The sequence below is a fragment of the Phasianus colchicus genome, chromosome 4, assembly GCF_987193195.1.
Source record: "Phasianus colchicus chromosome 4, bPhaCol1.hap1.1, whole genome shotgun sequence".
NCBI lineage: Eukaryota > Metazoa > Chordata > Aves > Galliformes > Phasianidae > Phasianus > Phasianus colchicus.
The window spans coordinates 31647829-31663461 of record NC_143439.1 but is presented as its reverse complement, the minus strand read 5'-3'; the positions used below and the strand labels follow the sequence as shown (position 1 = coordinate 31663461).

General features: G+C 41.1%; 1 protein-coding gene across 2 annotated transcripts in view; it reads right to left on the bottom strand.

Annotated features, from left to right (window-relative positions):
• SLC4A4 (solute carrier family 4 member 4) overlaps nucleotides 1-15633 on the bottom strand; it is a 195976-nt gene that overhangs the window by 133653 nt on the left and 46690 nt on the right. For both annotated transcript variants that reach the window (XM_090139096.1, XM_090139095.1), the window contains exon 3: nucleotides 11278-11457. In XM_090139096.1, the coding sequence (XP_089995222.1) occupies nucleotides 11278-11457 (180 nt within the window). The remainder of the gene's footprint in view (nucleotides 1-11277; nucleotides 11458-15633) is intronic.

Genomic DNA, 15633 nt, shown 5'->3' with positions numbered 1-15633 from the left:
TATCCCTTTGGTGTTCAGTCTCTTGTCCTCACTCCTGATACAAAGCAGAAGCCTGGTGAGGAGAGCTGAAGTTGTCCCAGAGAAGAAACAGAAAAGGTAGAAGAACATGGCCAGCAGAGTTTGAGGCTTTATTTAGGCAGGAGGTTTTCTCCAAGTCAAGGACTTGCCAGATTGAGATGTACAACTGTGCCCACAGAGTGACAACCAGAAGTGACAAAATGGGAAAAGCTGTTAGATTAGGATGAGATTTATTTTCATTCACACAAGATCCCTGACATAACTGTCCCTTAGAAGAGTTTCAATGCTGGGCTTTTAAGGCTTGCCAAAGGCACGCAGGGTAGCTGTGGAAGGGCAAAGCTCAGGTGCCATGTGCTGCAGGTGTGCCCAACTCCTTCCTGTGGGTACTGGACCGATATCTAAATTCAACTAGGCCTAACGTATACGTAGCTTAATTCAGGAACACCACTCCTTTTCCTCAACTCAAAAACAACCTGGGAAACGACCGTAGAGGGGAGGCACCAGAGGCAGTCAGTATCTTCCTTAACAACCAGCACTGCCAAGAAAGATTGCTTTCTGTTAATATGCATGGGAGTCTCGGTACACACTGAGGGAGGAAATACTTAGCCATACCTTTTATCACACATATCCAAAACCTGAACTTTGCAAGGAAAAGAATCTCATTAGTTTATTTCCCAGCTGTCACAAACAAGGGATGAAATCTTGGCAAAGACACAGAAGTTTCACTCTATGTCAGAATGAGATATTAATGTGCTTCAGTAACTGTTTTAGAAAATACACAAAGTGGAAAAGCAAAAAAACATCATATAGTGGGGGTGCAAGAAAGGGCAGTGAATATATTAAATAGTGATAAAAAACTGCACTGGTTGCTTACCCAGAAACATCAACCAAAAAGCAGTAGCTTGCTCTTCCCAGGTCCTCCAGAGCATCTCTCTCTGCTTGGCACCTGCTGTCCAACTCACACAGCCCTGCTCTCACAACTGCACAGTAAGGGCAAAACCTGACCACAGTGCATCCTTCTGTACTGAAAGGCCAATTTCAGCTGTGCTGAAAGGTGGGTGTTAAGTGTAAGGGAAGCATAAGGTGTTTAAAGCAAATCTAATATTTGTAAGAAGCCCTTAAGTGATCAGCACATGAAGAAGCCTAGTTGAAATAAGGTTAAAAAAAAAAAAGTTCACTCAAGCAGTATTGCAAAGTAAGCAATTATTTTAATTAAACGTCTGAAAAACCCTGTATTCTTACCAGGAAAACAAGAAACCTTTGAAAGTTAGATCCAGCCTCACATCAAAATGTACCTTCATCCTATAAAAGCACTTCAATGAGAGCTGTAAGAATTTACAGTTATCAGAATAGGGCCAAAGAAACCAGAAAAAATACCATCCAGAAAATAACTCCAATCCTTGCCAGTGGGAAATCAATGGGGGTAAGGGAGTTATGCTTAACTGCTGCTCAGAACACCCTTCTCCTGTAAATGTCACTTCTCTGTCACTCCCACATCTACAAGACATCTCTCCACCTGCCAAGCAATTGAGTGTTAAAGTAACTCCCTGCCTCCACGTCTTTCCCTGGGATTTTTTGAGGTCACAATGTCTTCCCTGAACCCAGCCATAAACCCAAAATATCCTTCTCGAAACCTAACGCTTTGTAACCCTTGCAGTGAAAGGCAAGAGGGCTTCCTGACCTTACCACTTACAGCTATTAACTGCAAAATGAGTCAATCCGACAGGGATCAAGGGGGTTTGACCTGCTGAAAGAAGGTCCCTAACAAAATACTCAGCTCCAGAAAGCAGCCATCTTCATGCTGCATGGTCAGATGTGCAGCAAAGTCATGGAGAGGTCTCTCCCTGCATTATGCAATCTCTCTGCACTGTCAGAGCAGACAAGAGGGCTGTGTCAGCACGCAGTACAGTGCCCAGCTGCTGGCTATGCACTTACAGGCAACGCTGACCTCCTCACCTGCTCCTTTCCCACAGCCTACCTTCCCTTGAGCATCTTCCCATACCCTTCACCATTTACTCAGCCAGCTGCACCCTAACAGCCACTTTGATGGGCCCCCAGCTATGCAGAAGGCATGTTTGCAATCGAAGCAGTAATTATTGCTGTGTTTATGCTCTGTGTGACCTAAATGTATTACTTGCAGTGTTAAGAGACCTGAGGAGCAGAGAAAAGACTGACTTCACCACCTGGGATAAATCCACTAGCTTGCTGTGTAGCTCCTGAAGACCAGAACACTAAAGGCACTCAGATTCCCTCACAGTTATGGGAACGTCCCCTGATCACCCCTATGTAAAATATTAATATCAAAAATAAAGATATTTTGCCATCCTTCCTGTTTTTTTTCAAAGACTCTCAACACTGCTCTGGCTTTGCTCTTACTGTAGTCATCTGAAGCTAAAAGCTTTTGAAAAATCCGACCACATGTACTAAAGAGACAGAAAAGAAATCAGATTGATGAAAAATCTAAGACCAGAAATGGAAAGAGGCACACCCTTGGACTGTGCTGCATATGCTTTGCCAAGTAGGGCCATTTATTTCAATCCTGTAGCTGTCTCCTGCTATTTATAACTGCTGGTTTAATGAACTTGTGGGGTAGTAGACATCAAGCCTGAGCCTTCACAAATTGATGTTTAAATATTCCCGGTGAATTAATTCTATCTTATGGATGGAGTGCTCCACAGTTAGACTGGCAAATTCCACTCCTCACTGGAAATCAAATGGAACATCCTCCACAATACAGAGTCTTTGCCTGAAAAGCAAGCACTACAAGCTGGGATGTGTTACCAGAAATTTAGATTATTATAAATCTTACTGCATGTGAAGAGGTAGGAAGTCCATTTAAGAAAAGCTGAAGAGATAACAAATGCATTTTCTTGAAGACATATAAGCCACCTCACACTCAAGCATAAGACAAACAGGAATAACTCTATAAGTGTCCAAGATGTGCATTTTGATGTGTAGTCTCTGGCTCAGGCTGCAGGCGGGTGCACCTACAGATTGGGCCAGCTGTATTGTAGTGGAATCACCAATCACCTCTCTAACACTGTGGCGTTATTACTTCTCCATTTTGTGTTCAAGCACTCCTGAAAAGAGGTAACTTTGTGCTGAAGAGTTGCAAAGTTTGCACCTTGTGAAGAGAGGCCTGCAACAGAATGCTTGAAAAAACTGTCCAGAAAGTATTACTGATGTCTCTAATCCCATTTTCTATAGGTGGGGTTTCCAATAAACCCTCATTGCTGTTATCGAGGCAGTGCCAGAGACAGTCTGCTGCCTGTGCCTCAGCACAAGGTGGGCTTTCTGTAGACATGAAGGCTCACTGTGTCCCCAGAGAGACTTGTGGTCCTGCAGGCTGAGCATGGAGGGTTCCCTAACCTACTGAGTTAATGAGACATACTTGCATACCTCAGGCAATGTGAAATGTTTCAGGCCATACATTGGCAAACTGTTTAGAAGAACAGGCATTGAACAAAAGGGCACAAATACCTCAGAAAGTGATGATTCTGAAGATCTGTGAAGCATAAGGTGAATAGATTGTATCTGACCCACTGGTGGGACAGTTAGTTCTCCAGAAACAACTGGATGTATGCTCAGGAGGAACTACGGATGTGATGAAGCACTTAAAAGAATCAAGGGCACTACGGATTCAATTGGGATTTCAGCCCCTGAGGTGGGCCTTCTTAAGATAAAGATAGTGCTGTCAAGTGAGAAAATGCATCAGAAAAACAGAGCAGCTTGGCCTTGAGAGATCCCTGGCTGGCATACTGCAAGGGGTACTGCTCTGAATAGACAAAAATAATTCCAAAACTATCTCTGTGCACACAGAATACCACTTTTACATAGGCACTTACATCCATCAGATGACATGAAGAACCTGAAAGGGCCAAAAAAAGTATTCATTATGCAAGAAGCGAAACAAGATGTAAAGGAAATTAAGGATACTAATGACATCAATTTTGGTGCATCCTACAGCAGCCAGAACCAACAGATGAACTGTTGTACTTGGATTAAAAATGAAAAAAGCCTCTACTTAAACAAATCACCATGGTGAATTCATGCTACAAGATTGCCTACCACAAAATCTTTTATATCCCTGAGGCATCTTGATAAACCAAGCACAGATTAACCACCTTTCAGAAAATGGTGCCAACTGATGTTAAAGGATCTGTCAGGCTCAGACAATGCATTATAATTACAGTTCTTTCTCCATGTAAAACATCCTACCAAGCACTATTTAAATGCAAGCATTCATCAGTACAGACTTAGCACATGTACCTAAAACTTACAGCAAGCTTCAAGTAGGCCAGATTCTCTAGAGTTCCACCTTTTCTATCACCAGGTTATACAGAATTCAGTTTTGAGAGAAATATGCCTTTTAAATAAGAATTATTAAAAGCTGCATATTAACCCATAGGCCAGGAAGAAGCCATCTGTATGGGGGTAACGGGCTGCCTGCACAGCAAATCTGATCTATCCAGCCCAAACCTCACCTTCACTGTGAGAGATACACACCATCCAGAAAGACAGCACAAGCCTCAAATAGTACCTTAATAAAATGAGTCTGTGCAATGGTTTTCTCTTTCAGCACAGAACTTCTCCTAACTCACATCTGAGGTCTCAGGAGTAATTTCTGTATTGAAACTTTCAAGAACTAATAATGGCGGATGGAAGAAGAATTTCTCTCAGCAAACTGCAAACATTTACAAACCTTTGATGGGATGACATATCATTCCCTTCCCACTCTCTCTTGCTATACGAGTCCTCTAGAAACCACACTGACAGACAGATCCAGATTTTCAACCTTGCTCCCCTGTTGCTGTTTTTGTGTCCTGTAAACAGAGTCATAGTTACACCCTTCAACTGGTTTAGAAAACCTTCAGTAAACCTAGCCCTCATGGGACTATGTGCAGAACAGCTGCCATTAACAGTGTAAAATGAAAGATGGCCTAAACTCACAGCTACTTATCTCTCTGAAGGCTTTCCAAAATGTATATTATGCGGTTCTATTTATCCACCTGTCATGTATTCACTTCTGCCAAAATCAGACTGTGCTTAAAGGATGCAGGTCCTAAGAAAATAGTATTACAAATTGCGATTTATCAGTTTTTCAGGTGTGTCTTTAGTACTTGTTGCTTTTAAGCCTGTGTACTTGCTGAATCCCCTGCCAATGCCCATCACAGTACTTTTGATGTCTGACACTGAACAAGGATATGTGTTCTGTAATGCCCGTTTCAAGTACACTGCAAATACTACATTTCCTTTCCTCCCATCCTATTTTTTTAAAGCCTTATGCTGAGTTCACACAAATCTCCCACTTCAGCAACACTGTTTTTTTTCAGATCCACAAGTAGTTTTTAATTAAAACAGTCAGTAAGCCATATAGAATCACAGGCCATCTCAACATCCCACAACTTGTGGCATAAAACTTTTACACTTGGCCAATATCAATAACATACCAGAAAAATCTAATCTTATTGCCCTTCAGCAAAGGGAACTGCTTAAGACTTCCTCCTGGTCTTTAGAGGGGAAGAGGAGGATAAAGACGTGTGAATGTGTGTGTGTGTTCATATGTATATAAATTCCTATAATGAGGATGAGGATGAAGTTGCCTGATATTTACAACTGAAGAGCAACAACAGCAGACAGCTTACTGTTTCATCAAAGCAAACTGCTTCTTAATCCTGCTTCATTGACTCTGTTCCAATGTCCTGTTTTCATGTACTCTTGATGAACTTAAGTCAGGCAGCCAACAAGACTTTGTGGTTCAGAGGAAAGAGAACTCAAGGACATAAGATGCTGTGATCCACTTGCCTATCACCTTCTTTTCAAAAATTGTGAATGAAGGTTCTTCTCAAATCTGCAAACCGTATCAACACCTCTGCAAAATGTAACAAAGCAGAGGAGTGAATATCATTTTGCACCACCACACAGCACAAAAGAGCCATGCCAACACCTTCTCACTCCTATTTTTTAAACTGAAAAATGAGAAATGACAAAAGAAAGTCATGCCTCTAGTTAATTTCATGAAAGTTTTGAGAATGTCTATTGCTGTTCTGGCTTTAAAATCACTCTGAAGAATGGAGAATTTTCAAATCTTTTGCAACCTATTGCTTTGAAGTCAATTTTGCCTATAAAAAGGTTTTTACCCTCGCCACTAAATTCAGAATTCTGAGTATACACTGACAGTTTCTTAACTTCCAGAAGTCGTTTGCTTTGCAGATAAACTAAACAACAAGAATTTTCCATTCTGCCAAAGAACCACACATTTTCTACCTCTGTTTCTTCCAATGCATAAGTCTGTACCATATTTGTCAAGTACTGTTATTCCAAACACAACATCAGTTTCAAAATGGAGAGAGATATATATCTTTGTTATCGTGCTGAGTGTCTAAGGAGCACAGGGTTGGTCCAGGTAACCCAAGCAAGCTCTGTACAAGCACTGGTGTTTCCACAAAGAGTCTCCTGCAGCTGTGTACACCAACATATTCTCTACAAGCCGCCTGCTGCTGCAGTGCTTACCAAAAGGCACACTTCCATTGGGTTTGAGCCACCTCAAACAAGTACCAGGGAGGTGAGCCAAGTAAACTTGGAGAGCAACCACACATTGAGAAGAAACCCCTTCCCACACCGAGCAGAGATGCACTTCCTCATGGAAAAAATTTCTGCATGGCTGTGGGAAAGAATGAGGAAGAGGGAAATGGGTTCAGATGGCAGCCTAGCAGAAAAAGAAGCATCTATCTGCTTTCTTTTTTCCTCCCTTTTTTCACTCCTTGCAAGTAAAGCAAACTATATCATCTGCCTTGTATCAAGATGAGCAATCAGCTGACCTGAGGAGGCAGAGCCAGGCTTGACACCACTGCACATGCCAGCTGACAAGCTTCTGTGGCTTTCCACTCACTTCCAGCTGAGTCTTCCCTCCAACCCACCACAAGGGTTAACCAGGACTGACAGAGGATGTGCCTAAAATTCTAGCAGATCAATATCACAGACATTAGCACTGCAAAATGACTAATTTTCTCTCTGAAAACCCTATTTTACCCAATCTCTTTCAATATGCCATTTCCTTCTGCAGGTCAGGCATTCTAGAAACAATTCAGTGTTCCAACAGCATAAATATATATTTTCTCACTCTCATATGTTTTTTAAGCAGGTAAGAAGAGGCTATTTAAAGCCTGCTTAAAGTAATGAAATCATACACATTTTTCCCAAGAATACTTCCATGCCACCTTCCTGGATGGTACAGAATAACCACTGCTAAAAGTTTGTTTCATTCTTACTAGTCGTAGCTGAAAGGCAAGGCCAGGCCAGTCAGAGAGGCTACTTTTAGAACTGAGGTGCTGGTATACCTCACCTGGAGCAGGGATCTGTAACAGTCTGCGGTTAAAGGAAGCCACATTTCAGCTAGCACCAGTGTCAGCAGTCCTGCCTGAAAACAAGGGTGTGAACCAATTTTCTCTCTGAGCACAGAGACAGCCCCCGCAGGCCTGGAATACCCTGAAAGGGCTCTGGAGCAGGAACATCGCCTTAATACCTCCTCCTCCTCAGCACATCAACGATATTCCCATCCAGGTTTTTAAAGGCAGGCATCTTAAGCAGTAACATTAGGTAAAGTACATCTGTATATGTTCCATTTGCCTAACTCTCTCCAGATGGGAGAGTGAAAGGTTGTTTATAAACTCTCAGAGCACGGCTTGCTCTGCTGAACAAGACATAGATCTTTATTTATTTTTTTTTTAAAGAAGTATTGATACTCCCAAATTGCACCAATTCTCAAATACCAATGTGTAACTAGACTGGTTTTGAGCCAGAACAAAATGTTCATAGGCAAATTTGCATTTAGGGACTGACTGCTTTTGCTTGACTCCATCCACAGGCATGTTTCATCAAGTTCATTTCTGTGGTACAAGCAGTTTAATGTCCTGATTCAAATTCAAATTTGGGCAAAATCTGATCACAGAGTTTTTACCAAAGAAGCTGAGGAATCAACTTCAGGTAAGATGTATTGGCTTAGACTTCACAGATCAAGAAATAAAAGAGATGTATCAAATAAAAACACGACTCAAGCTTTCTGCTCAAAAACAAAAGTTCAGAGTACTGTTTAGACAACTTAATTAATAGAGATTTCATAAGTCAGTGTTTACATGATTGCCCTTATATCTGAAGACAAACTAAGAATTATATACCATCTGGACTGATAATTACTTGGCCAAGCTAATAATTGCAAAAAACAACAAAGAAGGATGTTTGTAAATTACTGTTTCTGTAGACTTCAGACACAATGCATATTTCCCTGAAATGTTTAGCTTTCCTTAATTTAAGATTGGGGTTTGCTTGCTTTAAAATATAGCTGAGGGGGAAAAAACAAAACAAAACAAAAAAACAACCAAAAACCCAGAATATATGACAATCTTCCAGTGCTAAGAAAAAGATTAAAATATCTCACCATTCAGTCCCCTCATCTCACCAGTTGCTACATAAATGGCACTTTCATTTTATTGTCTCATTATGCTTTCATACACATATTATTCCCCTCTGAATAATTTCTGAAAATAATATCTTATACATCATACCCGCCACACAGTGTTAATTGAGTCTCAGTTTTTGCCAGGTCCCTGAAACTTGCAGGAATCCAATACCATTGTTAGTGGTCAGCATAGGTGATAATGACTAGCCCTGGTCACATCCAGCCATTGTGTAAAGCAACATTATGCAAAGGCCCAGCTGTCCCAGCAGCTCTTAATCCTACAAACTGCAACACCCTCAGCTCTTCTATTCTCGGGTCCCTTCACAGTGGGTTCAGGACTTCTGCTTTCCTTGACATCCAGCATAGATTTTTTCTTCTCTGAAGGCATCAAAACATTGTGTACCCCAAGTGTAGATCCAGACTCTGCACAGTTGGCCTAGCTCTGACCAGTGCCATCCCTTTATAACTATTCATCAATGTAAAATAATGTTGGGCATGTTAAGCTAGTGTTCACTCTCCCTAAATCAGGCCTGGTTGTCTCAAAGCTCTGCATTTCCCATCTTGCTCAGTTTCTTCTATTTTCCCCCATATAAGAAGAAAATCAAAATCCAACTCTTCCTCTGCTGGGGCCACAATGCAATCATATTTTCTCCTTTTGCCAAATCACACCCCTCACTCCCTCACAAATGTCCTTTGCCTGTCCCATTTTTCTAAGCCTCAGGATCGAGTCCTAAAAGATCCTTCAATTCATGTCACATATACTCTTCTGACAAGCTGCCTCAAATATAAGCAAAATATTTCATTCCAGCTTTCTTCTAACTCCAGAGAACTTCCCCATTCTTTGTTTGAACTTTAGATTAAAACCAAAAAAACAAACAAAAAAAAAGGATTGTACTGAGATTTCTTGCCACGATTGCCAGTTATGAAAGGCAGACTAGGTTGGTGACACACTTCTTTTTGTCTGCAGAGAACTGATCTTCTCTTGGAAATACTTTTCATGTCAGCAAAGAGCAACTGGATACGTCACACACACAGGCCAACCACAAACTCAAAAACCTTCAACAAAGTTCCAGTAAGAAACACTGAAGCTGTTACAGCCTCAATATCCAACTATCTAAGATCATTAACCATCTAAGGAACAGAAGCCTAAATGGAAATAAAAAACCATTTACAAAGAATAGAAAGGGAGAAATTTCTGAAGGAGATCTGGTGTCACTACACATGCAGAACGAGAGGGAAAAAAACTGAGGAGATGAGACAGCAAGTAATTCAATGTTTGGAAATCCAAGATAGTCACCTGAACTACTCCTATCCTTTACAGTGTTCTAAATTAACAGCGCCTGCCTGTAAAAAGATCTGGCCACCAGTGCGCAACAGCAAGCCATGGCCAGAACCTGGTAAAATATCTGGATACATGAGATGGTCAACTGCACAGAAAAAGTTACAAATTATGTAAATATTAACACCATTGCATGGGTCACCTGTAATAGTGCGTGAGATTTAAGTGATCCCATTCCCAAAGTACATAGTGCAAATAGGTCAGGTTGGAAGAGACTGGGGAATTGCTCAGACAGGGAGATGAAAAGACTGCATATGTTCACATGCTGAGAAAGAGTAGACAAGAACATACTGAAATGTGAAAACAACAGGAAAAAAAATACAGTTAACCCTTTCTCAAATAAACGTCAGAAACAAAGACTAGCAAAACAAAAGGCAGCAAATCAAAATCTGGTAAAAGAAATAGGTTTTTATCCATCAGAACCATCAGCTCATGGAAATCATTCCCCCAGGAAATCAATATATTCGGAATCCAAAAATGAATTTCTACAGATTTGGTCACTGGCATGCAAAAAAAGAACAGAGACTTAAGTGTAAAATGTAACATTAAAGTTCTTGAGCTCCTGAACACAGATAATTATTTATTTCCGTGTAAAGCCAATTACTGGTTTCTGAGTGTTGACAAGAAAACTTCCTTGGGAACAACTGGAAAAAGACAGTTATGAAGAACAAATGGTCTTTGTGACTTATTTTTTATTCTCTGAAGTATCTGTACTACTGAGAATAAAAGGCCCTGGCCTACAGACATGACTGATTTGATCCCATTTTTATGTCTTTAAATACAATAACTATGCAGCAGCACAATTTCAAAATGAGTACTTTGCATCTTTCTTCAAAGACCAGGTCTTAAGACCCCTGTGTACTTCTCTCTCTAGCTCAGGAAGCATTTTCTCACTTACAAGCTAGTTGTGAACTCCAGCCACCTGGAATTATTCTCAAGAATCTGAGCTATACCATCCTGAGCTGTTCCCCATAACTTATTAATACAATGAAGCCAAATCCCAAGAGGATGTGTTTCTTACAGCCTGTAGCTATGGTCTTGGTGTTTGTCCACCTGCTCAGAGAAAACCATTTCTAGAGGAAATCATGGAGTGGTTCAACCATGGTATATTCATCCTGAGAGCCAGGGCAGAAGCTGCAACTGATCTGTCCAAGCATGTCCTCTGTCTTTGTGTTTCCTTGATATCTCCTTACACACAGTGTCAATTTGCTTCTAAAAACACTGGCCTGCTGCTGACTGGCACTAGCTCAGGAGCAAACTGAGGTAACACAGAGGGATGAAATATCCGCTCTGGCCTTTTCCAAGTCACAACCATCTGATAGCATGTAATTTTGACTATTCCAATCCTGCAACACAAGGTGACTGTTTTCCTCGATCCACTTTTCTCCATCATGATCAGATCAGGAGCAAATCACTAGACAACGGACCATTGTAGTGAGTGACAATCAACACCAGTACTTACTGAGCGGTTTGAGGATGCTGCTGCTTGTCTCATCAGCATTTTCTACGTCTGATTTGTCAGAGTAATTCTCAGAAATTTTCTCCTTTTCTTTCTTTTCTTTGTGCCCAGGTCTTCTCCTATGACGCCGCCTTCTTCTGTAGCTCTTCGGCACATGGACCCCAATGTAAACAGTGTGATGACCTAAGGAATAGGAATACAGCAAATATTGACTTTGACTGCATGCGGTTTGTGTATGAATGATCAGTAGAGCTCATGCTGCATTTCTTTCAAATAGGTGAGCAAAGTATCTATCGTTACTGGCCTAATATTGTGTGTTTCTTGGTTCCAGAAGTGAGCTATGGACTCTTGAACAACCATTTGGAGCAGTATTTTTAATACAGTAATTTCTGAGAAAGCATTCCACTGAAGAAACACAGACAATTATTCAGTCTTTGTGACTCACTTAAAAATAAAAACAACCACCACAGAAGGCATCATACTAATTTTGCAATACAATATATAACTGTATTCAAAAACATTCCACATTAATTTTTCCCATTTGTTTTGCAAAATACATTGGTCAGACTGCACACTTACTTTCTGCAAACTGATCCAGTTTAATTGAATAGCAAAGAGCAACAAAATTTATATCACTTGAGCATGTAGTCCATTGTGCATCCAACTACCACTAGGATATTACAGCAGCAAGGAAGGACTGCTGATACGAGTTACTGCAAACTTCAAGTACTTGAAGCTTTCCAAAGTAAGAATTAAGTGCCAAATTTTGTATGCTCACTGGAAATACAAATTATGCCTTCTCCCTTTCTTAAAGGCTTTTATTTCAAAATAGAGCACTTAAACTACATTTGCCAATTGCTATTTCCTTTTGATGGGTTTGATCAAAAATGTTCTATTTTCAGGGCTTTCCGTACTTTTATCAGCCTGGGATAAAAACCTTTCCTTCTGATTAAAGAAAACATGTCTTTTTCTGTGCCTAGATAATTCTGCTTTCTTTCTTCAAGCTTTAAAAGTAGCTTTCAGATTTATTTCAGATAAATGATGACGTCTTATGCTTTTGTCAAAATTTGGTTTCCCCATTCATTTCTCCATGTATCCAACCAGTGCAGCTAAATACACATACCCTACTACTAACTAAAGTACATCTATCTGAATAAATGAGCTCTAAATGCACATGAGAACAAGTGTCTGTATATGCATATAGTCAGCTGCTTCTGCTCATACCCAGAAATGAGTTTCTGCTGAGCTGTCCTTCTGCAGAGTCACTGCCTCAGTCACCTCACATATATCAATTCCTAGCATAAACTTACACCTCACATACAGCTATTCTTAGCATATACTTACACCTCACATACAGCTATTCTTAGCATATACTTACACCTCACATACAGTTATTCTTAGCATACATCTACACCTCATATACAGCTATTTTTAACATATACTTATACCTCATATGAATGGATGGCTGCTAAAACCACATGCAACTGTATCAGATCACATACTCAGGAAAAGGCCAAGGCTCCAGCTTTAGGAGAGCTGAAATCCTTCCTGCTGAACCAACTCATTTGGCAGGTGGCTCCTCCAAGACAGGAGAGGTCATCCCACATTGCAGCCTTCAGACACCAGCCTCTGTGACTGCTATGGCTTTGATGAGAAGCACAGATAAAAACACTCTCAGCCCTGACTCCAGCACCCACGGCTATCTCCCAAAGAGGATATTTATCAGCTCTCTTGAAACACACTGCAGAAAGTGAAAGGGACAGGAGAGGTTTAGGTTAGATATTAGGAGGAATTTTTTCTCTCAGAGGGTGGTGAAGCACTGGAACAGGTTGCCTAAGGAAGTTGTGGATGCCCCATCCCTGGATGCATTCAAGGCCAGGCTGGATGTGGCTCGGGGCAGTCTGGTGATTGGCAACCCTGCCTGTGGCAGGGGGGTTGAAACTAGATGATTATTGTGGTCCTTTTCAACCCAGGCCATTCTGTGATTCTATGATAAGTTTCATCACTCCTAAACCCACAGAAGGTTCTGTCATGAGGGTGGCACCTGAGAAGACAACAGTGACGGCATCTCAAGGCAGATATCCTTCACTGACACCAGATACGGAGTCCTGCAGGTCCACCAGGGTGCCCACACCCTTTTACTAAGGATTAGAACTGAGTAAAGTGAGGAACAAAAGTCAGGCTTCACTTGGGAAAGTACAGTGGAAAATTAGCCCCTCCACAGATCTTCCTTTCCTTATTGCAGTTTGCACTGCTCTCTGAGATCATCTGTGAGCTGCACCTATTACTGTTGTTTCCTTTCCAGCAGCATTACATGATTCCAGATTAAGCACCTATTTGTGCATTTGCAGGAAGTTGCTTTGGAAATGCCAGCACAACAGCAAAGCCATAGAGAGCAGCTCTGAGTTAACTTCACTGTGTATGCAATTGCTTTAAGTCCAATCTTTGAGATTAAGAAACTCAAAATTTTGTCACAAAAAAAAAAAATTGTCACAAAATCCTCAATTTCCATAGCAATCTATTCTTTCCCTTGAAAAAAAGCCTTTGAAAACATTATTCTCTCGTGAGAAACCTTGTCTGAGGACACCAAAAGAGACAGCAGTGGATCAGCAATGACAGTGTGTGATGACAGATGATCAGGCAGCCCACAGGCAAAGCTGTACGTGGGACATGAGCCTGAGAATATCTTATTCAAAAATGCACTCCTAACCTTTCTCTCAATTTATCTGCGAGGTGTGTCAGGTCTGGTACTTTCCTTGCTGAGATTCTACTTTTGTCATTTCAAATTCCACACACTCCTGAGGCCAGCTGTAAAGTTTGGTGAGTTGTTCACCTACTGTGCAAGTGAAATGTTATATGGAAAGCATCTGAGGCTGCTTGACCAGCATGGCCCTTCCTGACAACAATTTTAACAGCTAATGGTATTGCCCAAGGACTATGCAAAGAATGGAATAATGAGCTCTATTTGGGGATAGGGCTAGAGGCTCATGAAAATAGCTCATGCCGTATGCATGTAACACTGCCTCTCACACCCATCCACATGCATGCTTCGTAGCCCAGTAGAATTATTTATGTACACAGATCTCTAAGAGTAACTCCTCCAAAAAGCAAACACAGAGGACAAATGAAAAATTTTAAGTGCAAATTGTTACTGAGTTACTAAAGCATAGAAAAGCATCTGAAGAAAGGCTCCTTAAAAACTGCATTTTTTATTCATAAAGACTAAGAACATTAGAAGAGAAAAAAATTCTCCAATAAGACACACTCATCCTCAGACTGGCACTAAATGTTTTGGCTCCATTTTGGCTCCAAAGTAATTTGTTAGGTGGAAGTTGTAACAGAGACCAGGGGCTTATAAAGGAACTCCCTGCTCAACCACAGACATAGTAGTGCTGGTGACGGCTCTCAAAACGAATCACAGCATTTCTGGTGAACAGAGTGCTCCAGCAAGCTGTAGTTTCTGTACAAGCTGCCACTATGCAGAAGGTCACACTGAATTAATAAAACAGATATAAAGATACAAAGATGTATAATGCTAATAATATAAAGACATTAAATAGCAGAGTGTTACTGAAAATCTTTGAGAGTGAAGTTACTCTTTAGCCGGTTCTGTCTAGTGTAAGGCACCAAAAAGCTCACTGCAGAAACTCCACAGTGCACAGTCTAGGAGCCAGCAAATTCACTGCTACGTGCACATCTCCTGATGCTCTGGGCTGCCAACACTGTATAACCATCCGGCACAGTACCAATAACTTGTCATCTCAGGGAGCAGGACAAAAAAAGAAACAGAAATCCAGGATCGAGCAAGGTCCAAAGTGAGGCAGTACAATGGCAGGAGGAAAGGGACGGGCATCTGCTGCCTCCAGCCCAGAGCACCAGCACAGCGATCCTTCCAAAATGGGCTCAAAACACAGAGGTCCTTGGAAACAGGCAGAGCAGTAATGCCTCAGCTGGTGAAATCTACAGAAAGACTTGCAGATCAACATCTGAAAACAGGTCTCTGCTGTGGCACACAAAACCAGGAAAGCTATTCCAGAAACTGGAAATATCAGCTGTAACACAGCAGATGGCATAAATGCTACACAGGGATAGAGAAATCGTATCTGAGCACAAGTAGCAGGTGTTATGGTAGGGATGGCTCCTGGGAAACATGGGAACATGGGGCAGCACTATCTGTCCAAGGAATTCTTACAAGATCAAATGCAAAAGCCAGATGAAAATAGATGGGGTGATTCTGGCTTTTTCTATTTAGACAACGTCCTCCTTTGAATCACTTTAATTCTGTGGTCAGCTTGATAATACAAACACATCATAGTAAGCCCGTGGTCTTAATGCTTTAATATGCTGCCAACTGAACCG